Source organism: Nanorana parkeri, unplaced genomic scaffold (assembly GCF_000935625.1).
Source record: "Nanorana parkeri isolate BGI_ZX_2015 unplaced genomic scaffold, ASM93562v1 scaffold52, whole genome shotgun sequence".
Lineage (NCBI taxonomy): Eukaryota > Metazoa > Chordata > Amphibia > Anura > Dicroglossidae > Nanorana > Nanorana parkeri.
The window spans coordinates 2,611,963-2,626,535 of NW_017306320.1; the positions used below are offsets into that span (position 1 = coordinate 2,611,963).

The window sequence follows — 14,573 nt, forward strand, 5'->3', positions numbered from 1 at the left end:
TGACATGGTACATATTTTAAATATTTAGGCAATACTTGCCGCAAAAAGGCTGACTGTGGAAAGACAAAATAAGGAATACATGCAAATATCTTCGAAGATTTAGGAAATCTGGTTGATTACTATAGATTACTGCACTATAGACATCATTATTCATTTTTAAACTGCTCTATAAATGTAATCTGCTAGTTGCAGAATTTAGCACAGCAGTGTCGCAATGATACTGCTTTTACATTTTCTGTTCAGGTATGTTTTGTCATTGAGGACAGATTTTGATGATTGGCATCTCTTTAATAATGATGTAGCCCTGCTGTTTGTTTAGATCCAGTGGGTAGGAGAGAGCAGGTGGATGCTGGTTGTGTAGTAGTTAAAGGGGGAGGCTGTAGAGGGAGAGCGCAGGGATGATGGGGGAGGGAGTCAGAGCTATGACGTGCTGCCTCTAGCATTCTCTCCTCTGACTGTTGAGCAACCAGTCTCATCTCCTTTCTCTGCAGTGGAAAAGGATACCCACCCATTTAGAGAAAACCCTTATCTAAACTCCCGTTGTGCCCCCACCCACAGTCTACCCCTGTTCCTCACCCACCCATATTCTGCCTTTTCCTCTGATCCCACCAGCATGGCTGAGACCACCAAAACCCATGTTATTCTGCTGGCCTGTGGCAGCTTCAATCCCATCACAAAAGGACATATCCAGATGTTTGGTGAGTCGACTCACTAACACATTTACCTATCTGTTTATTCTAATGTGTATCCTGGCAATCCCTCTCTTGATCTATGATATGATCTCCCCATCTTCATCCTCTCATTCTTTCCTCAACTAGCTCATCCCATCCTCCCTTCTTCCTATTAGATGTCCATCTCTTCTATCCATCAGTCTTGCCGTTCTGATTTTTCTCATTGCGTTTGCCTTGTTGGCATTGCTCCATAATAGAGAATGCAGCTAAGAAATCCCCCCACACAAAACTGCATGTCATAGGAGAGAGGACTGCCCTAGAAAGTAACCTGTAAGATTAAAAGAGGGTCTTTAAAAACATGTATAGCATTGCGCATTTTATCTGTCATGGCATTATTATACTTTTTACAGTTGTGTTAAAAGAATAAATTGTTTTAGTTCAATGTATTGTATACGCATTACCAGCTGCCTGTGTTTCCAAGGTAGACATGATGTAAAGGAAGCTATTCTGTGCAGAGATAAATTTATGCATAATTACCATTCACAACAAAGAGGTCTCAAAGCCAAGGGAGGGGGGACTTTGAGAGGGTGAGAATTGTTGGATTATTCACGGATTTTTTGATGGACTAATGGTATTCAATGTCTATCTGATTTTAGATTATTTCAAGAAACATGGTTTTAATGTTATGGAATTTTTTTAATATACCATAACAATGCACTTTTTACCTCATTTTATGAACTGAGATGTAATTTGGGCATAAATACACTATTTAGGTGAACAGCATCCGGAAAGCCACTTATCTTATCACTAATTTTCTTTGCAGAGTGTTTCTTTATTGAAGAGCAACACATGACATGTAAATCAGAATAACAGTTGTATAAACATAACATGCTCAGAAACAGGGCACCAAGTGCTTCTCTAACACCACCTTGGATGTTAGGTGCCTAACATAATTTTGTACCTGGAAATTATTTTAAAAATGTTGGCATTACCAATCTGTTTTGGGTTCGCAGCAGATCCAGCATGTCCAGAAGTCGCGGTCCTAGTTCATTGATGTAGAAATTCACCAGACCAAAATTGTTTGTAACCATAATGCACTGACTGGCCTTTGACCTTAGGTCAGCTGACTTATACCAGCCCTCTCACTATAAAAGGCTAGGTTCCCAGCAGCCATTTGTCAGTAAGTGTTGGAGTAGTTTAGGGTGAGCTGACAGTCAGTGTAGGGAGAGTTAGTAGCTATATGGTGCTATACTGTTCTGTTTTGTGCTAATTTACTGTGGATTACAGTGTGTGGGCTACATGTTTTTGTGTAAACCTGCCTCCCCCATGTTCACAGTTCAGAGACCCAAAGGTCCTAGTTAGGACTACCTTTTGTGTTTTAGCAACTTAGCTGTTGTTTAGCTGCTGGGCTTCCCCTTGCAGTCTTTTTTATGTTGTTATTTGATTTCTTGTTTATCCATTTTTTTTAATCTATGCTTGTTTTTAAAAATTGGGTTGAAGTTTCCGTTTTAGGGTTTTTTCTAAGGCTGTCTTTTTACACTTGTACACTTGTTGCTGACACAGGCAAACCTGCCCTTTGTTTGCAGCACATCACCGCATACTTGCAGTAAAGTAGTGTGCATCAAAGCACCACGTATTTTTTCCCCTATTGCCATAGTTTCCATTAAAAGAGAACTATAGCTCACACTTTTTTGGCCATAGTTCTCTTTAGGGTCATAAGAGGACATATACTTATGTCCGCCTGTGACCCAAAACTCAGCATATAGCAGGCCATTGCCCACTATTATGCTGACAGTGCAGAGCTGTTGTCAGGATCCACCCCTCTGCCTGATTAACAAATGCCTCTGCCTCTCTAGAGGCAGAAACAGCTGTGCACTCTCCCTCCCTGTCTGTTCCTCCAGTCAGCACTCGCTGGAGGAAGGAGAGAGGAGGGGGGAATCTCTGTGGGTAGTGGTGTCTGACAGTCACTGCTCTCTGCAGGGAGAAGATCGGGAACTCAACGATCTGCGGTATGTGATCGCCCAGTTCTCGATCAATCGAGCCGACGGGTGACAGCTTTAGTGTCACATGTCGGCTGTAATTTTGGGAATGAGTGTATTTCACTCTCCTCATAATTCTCGTTTAAATGTAGGCAATCTCCTTTATTAAAAATGTTAGACAAGTAAATCCTGTAATGTATTTCAAAGTTTGTGGCCTATTCCAGGGCCCAGGCTCTAGGTTCCACACAATGTTTCCGCAGCTAGACTTCAGCTGCCAAATGTCTAATGTTTGCTGCAGAGAAAATCATGCATTGCACCTTGAAGTTTGCGGTCTATTCCGCTGCCTTAGCACGCAAAAATATTAATAATACACTCTAATATTTATTTCAAGACAAAACCTGCCTTGTCTCTCTCTCTCTTACATTGTGGCATAACCAAGCTGCTTAAATACTGTCTAGCCACTGAACAATTTTTTGGCTATTGTCTCTAATGTTTAAAACCCGCCTTGTATCTTTGTATTTGCTGTCTTATCATGTGCTTGAGTACTGTCCTAATGCTAGCCAGTGTCTACCAAACGCATAGAAGAAGAAAACTAGAAAAGATGGTACATGCATGAATCTATAACCAGCCTTTATAGCAGGGCGCACATTGGGAAGGCTTACCTCCAGGTACACCTGCATGTAATTTATCGACTTCATTAATATGCTCACACTTGGAGACTCGGATACATAGAGTTAGGACCACACTTTGCAGAGGTGCCTTGGCGCGGCAGTGTGGCTTCTACATATTTCTGGCCAAAAGTTTGTGCAACTAAAACCTCTGATTTTAACGCATACTGTTGACAGGGCTATTTGTTTGGTTGCAGGCTGGCTGGCAGGTTGAGGCTGGGGAATTTTTGTGTTTTGTATCTACCAAACACATACCTGAAATTTGTCTTTTGAATATTTTGGGAATAGTTGGGGATATGTGATGGGGTTTAGGGAATTTGGGGTTGTGGTTTTAAAGTATATTTTGTGCACTCTGATTAGACATTTTGTTAAACTTTAAAGACAATGCAGTATGGTACTGTAAAAAAAGGAGTTCACAAACTATACTACTAAACTGTTTTTTGCAACTTGCTCATTTGTACTTGTAATTTGTTTTGTAATAGTAACCTTTTCTATAGCTTTTATATCTCTTGTAGGCTTGTAGCTGTAACTTCCACCAGTCAATTGAAAAATCAGGTGTCAAAAGTTTTGTTTCCAAATTGAAATACATCAGATTGGGATGCTGCTTGTGTATTAAAGTCAATATAAATGTAAACATAAAAAAAAATCAATTACAAACTAAGTGTAAAAGGTAAACATCAATTACACATCCCAAATGTGGCTCTACTGCTCCATAACACCGCATACAGCTTAAAGGGATCTCCCAAGTATCTATCTTAAAAAAGTGGTGATTCTTCCATGTCACCCTTGAAGTCACATTAAAAGGACCCTCTCCCCACTGTATGGTATTTTTCGTTTGCTTTTTACAATGTCCCTCCAAGGCAATGCCCAACTCCCCATGTCCTTTTCTGACAGACATATGCCTATTAACCTTCAAAATGGTCAGAATTTAGTATCAATGCTCATCCCAGACTTAAATTAGATTTGCTGTTAAGTTCTCGCTTTGCAAAATTCAAACAGAAATCAACAACCCCCCCACTACAAACTGAACTCGGGCAGATTCACCCATCCCTAGGTGGCATAGATGTTTTTGGTTACAGAGTTCTTCCTGTATTGCAATTATGTAATACAGAGGCAAAAACAGCTTGCCAACTTGTAATAAATATTATTGCTGGAAATATTGATTAAATTGAATTTCTGACTTGAAATATGACCAAATATTTTTGCACGCATAACAAATATAACAAGCTTTGAAGTTTACAAAAGAGATTCTGCCATGGATAAGTGTGCTGTGTATTAAAGGAGAACTATGGGGTCAGGGCTTTTCCCCATAGTTCTCCTTAGGGTAATGGGAGGACACAAAATAGCGTCCTCCCGTTACCCTAAAAGCTTTGGAAACTGGACGGCCTCAGCTGTGGCAGAATCTATAGAGAATCAAATGTCAGTCACTGCTGTAATTAGGAGAAAGGAAAAAGCAGAATAATTATTGACGGCAATGTGTATCAAGAGATGCTGAGACAGATGCAGGCTCTGCATTATTAGCCCAGGTGATAGCTATTGTGATGCCTAAATCCGATACATTGACTTTAGTTGGGGGAAAAGTTATTCCCTTGAAGGCTTTACTCTTTAATGTGTATGTACTATTGTAATAGGGCAGAAGAAACCCTAGTACAAGTTTTAGTCCCCTGCTCCTCTGGATTATGCTTATTGTTTTGACATTAGTCCCAAGGGTTGCTGTGCCCATTTATCATCAGGTAGCATGGTTCTTGAAAACCGCCTCAACTTTTACAAGCAACACTATGCCATGAGTGGTAATATTAGATACACAAACTGGTCATGTTCCTGATGCAAAGTTTTGTTGGCAGACTCTAGCAATGGTACTAAGGCACCTGGGATGTTCCACTGGTTAGCCAGTCAAATAAATAGTGTTTATTATGTTTCAAGTTCTTTTTTTGGCCTATGCAATCTCTCGATGTATCCACTATATCCAATGAAAATTGTTCAAAGTGTTTTTCTTTTCACAAGAGCCTGTAAAGGATTTTTTTAAAATTTTTAGTTTTGGATATGGTGGGGAAGGGTAAACCTGCTGGGGATATTTTATCTACTTTTTGCCCTGGTGACCATTTTTGCCAAGATAGAAAGTGAGTGGTAATCCTTAAAGTGACACTAAGCTCAGAAGTTAAATCTTAAAAATGTATTAAAGTACCTTAACTATTAACAAAAATGTATCTTATTTGTACATCACTCGGCTGTAGATCCTCAAATCATCTCTGAATTGGTGCTGACATTCCTTCTGGAGGGGGGCTACTTTTGTTTTCCATTGTTCCTGTGTGTGTTGTAAAGTAGTCACTGTTCCAGGCTCGCTCCTGTAATGGACTACAATCTCAATACAAAGTAGAAAACTAAATGTGAGATTGTAGTCCATCACAAGAGTGATCTTGGGGCGGTGGCTACTTTACATCACACACAGGGACCAGGGGGAACAAAAGTAGCCCCCCTCCAGAAGGAAGAACAGTGTCAGCATGAAGTCAGAGATGATTTGAGGGTCTATAGCTGAGTGATACATAAATAAGATACATTTTTGTTAATAGTTAAGGTACGTGAATGCATTTGTAAGATTCAGCTCCTGAAATAAGTGTTACTTTAATTTTAAAGTGGTTATAAAGTTGTCATGAGAACAAGAGGTGAAAGGAAATCTCCCAGTGTTATGGTGGCAGGTGTCTAAGGTTGAAATTCTCTCACTCTCCAAAGAAGATTTTCTGTTACTTCTTGTTGCACCAGTAAGACAGGAAATGAAGGGAAATCTCTGCAGCAGACAGCAAACATAACATGATAGTGTTTTTGACACTTTCTCACGCTATCAAAAACTTGAAAAAAAAGCTATGACTATACAGGTGAAACTCGAATAATTAGAATATCGTGCAAAAGTAATTGCAGTAAGTGCTGCAAAAGGGGCCCAAACCAAGTACTGAGTACATATGCATGCTTGTACTTTTCAGAGGTCCGATATTGTTCTATGTACAATCCTTGTTTTATTGATTGCATGTAATAATCTACTTTTTTGAGGTTGTGGATTTGGGGTTCTTGGGGTTTTCATGAGCTGTAAGCCATAATCATCCCAATGATGACAAATCAGGGCTTGAACTATCTTGCTTTGCATGTAATGAGTCTATCTCATATATTAGTTTCACCTTTTAAGTTGCATTAGTGAAATAAATGAACTTTACACAATATTCTAATTATTCGAGTTTCACCTGTACATACCCTTTTAAGTGATCTCATCTCACAAGTGGGCACTTCTATTCCCAAGGGTTGCAAGTTGCAAAAATGGGGCACTAGTTTTTTCCAGCAATGACACAGAAAAAAATGCATGATTTCACAGATCACAGCATATATATAAGTCAAAGACACACATAGAAATTATGAGGCCCTGTGCAGACTACCTGATAGACACTCCCACCCACCCACATACAGCCTCTGCCAGGCCCCACTGCTGATCCAATGGGGCGAGAGCCCAGTATGGGAGTACTGCACTAGCATTTTTAGAAGGAGGCCAGCAATGGCAGGCCCTCACATTTCCCTCAAAACCAGGTATATGTTAAATTTAAGTAGCCAGAGTCTATCTATGTAAAAAGAGTCACTTATATAGAGTAAGTGCAGATGTTGGAATTTATTAAAACTGGAGCAGACAGAATCTGGAGCATCTGCCCATGGCAACCAATCAGCTTCCTTCTTTCATTGGCAACTGCTCCAGATTCTGTCTGCTCCAGTTTTATTAAATTACCCCCCTCCCCCAGTGTTTTCAGACAATGCACATTTTTGATTACTATTATTATGTTTATCTGACAGACATATTTTATGATACAATGCATTTTTATGCATGCTGTTCATACTGTATGCCATATTAATATGGCATTCCGTATTAAGATTTGCAGGTGCAGGTCTCCTGCATACTGTTCAAAACCCCTTCCTTTGTTGCAGCTGTCACCAAACTACCTGGTGTGATAGGTTAGAAGGAGTGGTCACCCCTTCCATTGTGAAAGAGTACTTGGGCCTGTTGGCTGCTGTATCATGGGAGGAGATCACATGCTTCCCCATACCTAGCAGCATCTTGTATTTTGCAGTGGAGGCCACTGAGGAAGGTGTGTCGGAGGAGCACTTCTAGCTGGCGCTATGCCAGAGCACTGGCTGCATGACCTACAGTGACAGGGAAGGGCAGAACTGCTGTTTTGCTGACCCTGATTGGATGTCTACCCACCATATTCATATTATTGTTGAGCTACAGTCAAACAGAAATATAAAGCTGTCTTAATAATCTTGCTAATTTAGATAAATATAGAGTAATAGAAGGTAATAAATTCTTGCCTTTCCTAGTGAAAATGCTACTCCAGGTTACCTTCATTGCTGGCCACATGTCTGTAGATACAGACACTTGGCTATGTGAGTGCATAGAATGTAAACATCAGTCCTTCACCTGAATAAGCATGGGACAGAACATTAAAACCTCATGCATATAATGTGCCTTAATCAAAAGTTAAATTACACACAACATGAATCTGGTGTGAAGTCCACTTTCTATTTCACTGGAGGTGTAACATGGTGGAGTTGAGATTAAAGGAGAACTATGATGTGAGTGCTTTTCACTCACCTCATAGTTCTAGCCGACCTGTGACAATGAGACTGTTGTAGATCGGAAGGTGAGCGAACACAAACCGGCGTTCGCTCACCTCTCGATCCTGTCATGGCTCTCTGCCGTGACAGGGGAGGAGCTGGATTTCCCCCTCCCCGCTCCGATCCGCTAGCGCTGCCTGGTGGATCGGACGGGGGAGGGGGCGGGTACAGCTGGCTCTGCCTCTAGATAGGCAGAGCCAGCTGTCAGTCACGCAGCTGGGCAGATCCCGGCACAATTGTCGGGATCCACTTCAGCTGCGGCGTCTCAGTAGCTCGCGGTATACTGAGCCTAGGGTGACGGGAGGACGCTAGTTTGTGTCTTCCCATTACCCTAACGAGAACTATGGGGAAAAGCCTTAACCCCATAGTTCTCCTTTAATGATTTGGCTAAACCAGCACCCACAGTCGGTGGAGTGAGCTTGAAGGGACATTGGAACAGTATTGTGCTGTTCTGGCATATAGTGTCCCTGGTGGGGATCGATCTCCAGCTCCCAACACTATAAGACAGAGTCCTAACCACAATCTATGCTGCCAGGTGTGCTGATAAAAGGGAATTGTGCACCTAACTAAAACTATGGAAAACGTTTTAGGAGCAAAGTGTCCTTGAAATTCATTTTAAATTGCTTGTAGTTGTGCATTGTATAAGTGTTTTATTTGGAAAATAAAGCATAATAGGTACTGAAATATTAACATGCTTTTAGGATATGATTATAGGAAATGATTTTGCACTGGCACCACTCTCACATTGAGGGAGCAAAACTTATTCTCTGTTTGAGGCTGTATATAATCCTGTGTGAAAAATTTCAGTCCAGACTATCTTTGTTGAAGAATTGCTGAGAAAAGATGATAATACATTTTTGCTGCATTCTTATAAGACAGATGAATATTTAGCTGATATTACTACTCAGCACAAAAAAAAATAGTTTATTCCATAATAATAAAAAAATTTACCAATTTGTCCTTCCTGTTCAACAAAATGTTTGGCTGGAAAATATTCCACATGGCTTGATAATCTATTTGCATTTAGTGTGATATGCTTTGCCTCTGTATGGACAATTACCACATGGCTTGTAGTAGTAATACATATTGATCTGAAAGTAGGATGGCCTTGAGCTGCAGTTATTGTTATCTTAGAATATATGACTTCAGGATCCTTAGATATATTTACTTAGCCTGAACAGGCATTTACAGTATTTCATGTACTAATATACAGTATAACTTTGGATTTGTATAGAGCAGGAAAAAGTTAAAAGTACTTTCACCACAGCTGGAGTTAAGCTAAACAGTATGATGCACCGGAATCAGCACATTAGAGCACTTCCTTGACAAAGCAAACCATTGGCTGTGAAGTAGTGCATGTTGCTGGTATGACTGGTGTATACAGAGTTACCAGTGTATACAGAGTGTTGCAAGCTCTTTATTGCTTCCTCCCTCCTAATACAGCTCTCTAGCAATCCCTAGATAGCAGCTGTGAAAACATATTTTTCAAATGTACCACCTTTTACTGGAATATTTTGTATTGACCAAACTCCAGAGAAAGAAAAAATATGATTCCAGTCAATCAGAAAAAGACACATGGAGGGGAATTCATCAAAACTAGAGCAGACAACATCTGGAGCAGATTTGCACTCCAACCAATCAACTTCTTTGTCTCAATTTAAAATCTTACCTGTGCAAATTGAAGAGAGATGCTGATTGGTTGCCACGGGTAACTGCTCCAGATTCTCTCTGCTCCATTTTTGATGAGTTCCCCTGATGATGTAATTATATCCAGCCAGGTAGACATGTTAAGGTTAAGTGGATTTTTACTTCTGAGTTTTCACAGCTGCTAGCTAGGTATTGCTAGAGCATTGTGACTGAAGCGGAGAAGCATTAAAGATCTACTGAACTGTAGAGCAGAAGCTCAGGAAAATGTTGCTCTCCTTTCTAGTGATGACCACCCTTGACTTCCTTTTATTGCATTAAAATAGAATTAAAATGATAATCAACCAAATACCTTTAGTGTAGCTGGGAACAAAGCAGCTATGTATTTTTGAGACTCCTACTCCTGCTGCCACTCCTAGGTAACCATTGATTTGTCGCTCCCATATTTACAAAGAGAAAAAAAACAACTTATTGGATTGTGCTCTCTTGGCTAATTGTAATTTATTGAATTAGTAGTTCATTTTTAGAGGTAGTAGAATTATGTTACCCTTTTAGTAACTTTTTATCAAAATTAAAAGCGGGGAACATTCTTTATAGTTGGTTTGTTCTGTATAAACTTTGCTTCCATCAAAGTTCTTTGTTAGAGAATAACAAGGAACATATTGTCTGCTGATGTGAGAAAGTTAGAGCCTTCTGAAAGCATTCATCACAGGAATTAAAAGCATGAAACCCCCATGGCCAGCTTGCATGGGAGATTGTATAGAATTGGATGCACGTCTTTCTGAAATATGTCCTGCTTGCCGATGGCTTCTGTCTTGTGTACACTAATACTAAAAGGTTGGAATAATAAAGCTGTCTTTCTCCAATGTGGATACATTGGGAAAGAAAGGATCTTAATGATTGTTGCGTGTAACATAGACTTTTTCTTTCTTCTAGTTTTTACGAATTCGAGTGTTTAAAGAGACTCTGTTGCAATGCTTTTTCAGGGAAAATTAGTTCCCTTGTCACTCTGTTCCTCAGCTGCAACTGGGATTCCAGACCCTGTGTAACCTCTGTGTTGTATGGTGTCTTAGCTTACACAGGGTTAACATCCTACTCTTCCTCATCAGGTGACATCGTTCAAACCTGCAAATTGGAAGCTGAAGACTGAGCACTGCATCATGGGAGGAGGTTACATACCTACCTTAAACAAATGGAATTGGGCAAAGTGTCAGTGTCTTTAAGGCCCCATTCACACTTGCATTTAAGGACAGTCTCACAAATTTCTCTGTGAGACTTAGGGGTTGATTTACTAACCTTATAAACACACCACGAATGTGTATACACCTCTGCAGTGTGTTCCCTCCCAGCATGATCTATGGGTGGAATCTAAACACCTTTGTAATGTGTACACACCCAGCAGGTGTGTTGTGCAAAGCCCTGAATGAATTCCAAGGTGATGTTGGGTAAATTAGCTCTATGTTGTGTTGATTGCGTTGATGAATGCAAGGAATGTAAATGCATGAGCTAACCATTTTTGTCTAAACTGTGAAGCAGCATTATTATGTGTGCATGTAATCGGGCATGCAGTGATTACCTGCGGCTGATCGCCCCTAGATGCAAACAGTTTGCGTCTAGTGCTGATCATCTGCAGGTAATCACTGCATGTCTGATTACATGCAAATGGCTGCAGGTGCTGTCAGCCCCTCATTGCTTGTACTGTATTGTCTGTCACAATGTACGGCAATCCATGCCAGATTTTCATGTTGGTTCCTGGTGCTTGGCTGTCAGCCTATGGTATTCCACAGGGCTGCAGCCAATCTGCACACCTCCTCCCCTATTTAGCACTATTTTAGCAACAAGTCTTATTTCTTGTGTTGGGCCCCTTGTGTTTCCTGTGATCTCCTGTGCTTGTATTCCTTTTTTGGATCCCTGCTTTATGCTGATTCTTGTGTGATTGCGATCTCCCTGGCTATTCCCCCTTTTCTTGTGATCTCCCTGTTGTCTATTTCCCTATTGCTTGTTTCTTGTGCTTCCATTTGTTATAGTTCCTGTGTGCTGGTCTCCTAATTTGTTTGTACATTTCCCCCCTCCATCTCTGTGCTCTCTTCTGTGTGCCTGTACTTAGCTCTTTCCCCTGTGCATATATCTCTGTGCGCCCTAGTCGCTGTCCTATACATGTTCCCAATGTGTGCTGTGATTCTTTGGGCTTCCTGTGAGATCCTCCTCCTAGTGGATTGTTATCATCCCCTTCAGTAAATACCTGTGCTTACCTGTGTGTCTGTTCTCTTGTGTGGCTGCTTGTTCCATGCAACCTCACTCTTCAGTAGATCCCGGATAGCCATGTAGATGCTGACTCCTATCACACAATTTTTTGGCCTTCTACCCTTGTGTCCCTCAGTATCCAGTACCACTGTCTGTGTATAGGTGTCACCCTGCCTGCTGTTGTATCCAGCACCTCGGTGCTACAACCAGCCTTCTGAGTCTGTGCGGGTGCACTAGAGGGCCACAACCAGGAAGGTGTCCAGCAGCCAATCATCCTCACCATTAGAGGCTCTGTGGAAGACCTTGCCCTTCTTAGATCCTGCACCTCTAGTGCGTTCCTAAAAAAGCACAGACTCCTAGTACCCAAGCTTTCTGTAACCAGCATTCCAGACGTCTCCCCAGCCAGTGACCCTAACCAGATCGTGACATTGTGCTTCCTGCCTCTGTTCAAGTAAATATCACTGAGTCCCATGAAGGATTTGTGAGACTACCCCTAAACATAAGTGTGAATGGGGCCTTAGGCTTAGATCCAGCCCGACATTACAATTACCAAAGGAACTTATGTATTTTCTAATCATCAAATGTGTTTTACATAGAGTGTGCATAGGTACCTGAACCTGTGTTGATATAATCTTTCTGCAATCTCCTGCACAGAAGCACTTACATTAGGAGGAGAATCATCATTCTGAGCCTGTCATGCTGTAACACCTTGCACAGTGCTGCCAGTCTAAAGATAATGTAACACATGCATTTCTGCAAGCGAGAATTCGCCAGTGACAGGATCATTAAAAAAATGCAGGGAGAACACTCACCTGCTCAGTTTCCTTGGCAGATTCAGAAGTGAGTTGTCACTTCAAAATGTTAGTTGTAGGTGAGAGAGCGATGCCTTGCTCATCCAACGAGTGATTGATCAACACATGCTAACAAGTAAGTGTGTCGCTGCCTGCATGCGTCCTAGATCCTGCAACTGGGAATTTCTGCGCAGCAGCTAGATCACTAATCTGCAAGAGTGACATTAGCCACTGTGATGACCTCATCTATGTACTTCTGCTCCTTCATTGTTCAGTAACAGGTTTTAGTGGGTCCTGGAACAAACTTAAAATAGAACTGTGGACAGACTATAGACATTTCATTATTTAAATTTTTTAATAAGCAGTTAATAAACCCTCACGTACCTTTTATAGTTATAACCACCGTGGAGCAATACCTTTCTCAAAGCACACATAAGAAGCACTGAAGTCTTTCAAGTCCACTCTCAACACTTTTCTCTATCCCATTTTGCTATGGACCCGCTTTGTGTTTATATTAGAGATTAGAAGCTAACAAACTGCCAATTTACTGCTGGTAAAGAACAACTGAGCTACAGAGTAAAAGTAAAACTGAGAAGCTTTTACTGCAAATATTTAGAACTAATTACTCCACAGTGGTTGCAGAGGCCAATGAGGCTTTTCTGTCTGGCAGAGGTATGTGGATCACAGGATTGGCTGAGCAGAATTACGAATCCTTTAGCCTGCGAAACAATCAACAATTTTTAAAGCTATGCCCTATCCCTGACTTCCCACTGTGTAATAGGAACAACACATGACAGTGGTGTTTTTGGTTTGTGGATGGTAAGTTGGAGCTATAAGTTGTAGAAAGCGAGACATCCATTATACAATTGCTCCCAATATCTGTGGACTCCCTAATGCACTGAAAGAATGTGGATAGATGTGAAGCTACTTACAGGCATATTTTGGAAACTATTCTTAGGTAGTAAATTTACTTTTCACACTTAGCAAATTTAGCGAGTTTTTTTTAGGTAAGGATTATTCTGTGCTGTCCAACAGCCTTCAGTTTCTGTTTTTGTTCTTCATCTGTTTTTTGCAGGCATTGGTCTAATAGGTGGATTTAGGGCAACAAAAACAGTTACTATTTAAAGAAAAAAAAACTGTCAAAGTTTTAGGCAATTTCTGTTTTCATTTTTGCAATATTTATAGGATCCTTAAAAGGTCTTCTTTATTGTTTCTTCAATACTTGTATCAAATATCTATTTTACAAGTAAACACTTAAAATATGGTGCTTACTGGCCTTTCTATTAGGAAATCACAACTCCTGTTTATTTTTTGGCTGTTTCTGATTAAAAAGCAGATGTGAAATAGTATGTCTCTCCTTAAACACATTCATCTGTGTGATCAAAAAATAACTGAATAGCAGAAGACCATGTTACATCTACTCTTCACAGCACAGCAGCAAAATGACTCAGTTAAATGTTGGAGAGCAGACAACATGCTGGTTACAATTGATAAATATGAAATATGCATATGCTATGTATTACATTTCCCTAACTAAAATGAAATATAATAAAGAGATAACAGCCCATAGTGCCGAGCATAACTAATGAGTAATCCCAATATTAACAAAAGCAATATGCATTCCTTTGATTAAGTTTTGGTATATTTGATTCTAAGCATCCCATCTGTTTATACCCTTTCATTGTGCAATGTGATCCACATAACATAAAAATATTCAATGTCAGTCCTCTACATAGTCTAAATTTAATACTGCCGATTCAGTAAATCTTTCTGTGAAAGGATCAGGTTAAATAGATGGGAAAAATAAGCAATTCAAATGCAGACGCTTACAGAGCCGCTAAAAGGATTTCTGGACCACATTTGCATGTCCATGGAAAATGTTTGAAAGGCAGAACATTGGAAGACAGTTCATAGAAAATATACGCG

General features: G+C 40.4%; 1 protein-coding gene across 1 annotated transcript in view; it reads left to right on the forward strand.

Moving 5' to 3' along the window:
• Positions 1-400: 400 nt before the first annotated feature.
• The window catches only part of NMNAT2 (nicotinamide nucleotide adenylyltransferase 2), a 43,414-nt gene continuing 29,241 nt past the window's right edge, over positions 401-14,573 (forward strand). The window contains exon 1 of the mRNA XM_018575195.1: positions 401-698. Coding sequence (XP_018430697.1) covers positions 614-698 — 85 coding nt within the window. The 5' untranslated portion in view covers positions 401-613. The remainder of the gene's footprint in view (positions 699-14,573) is intronic.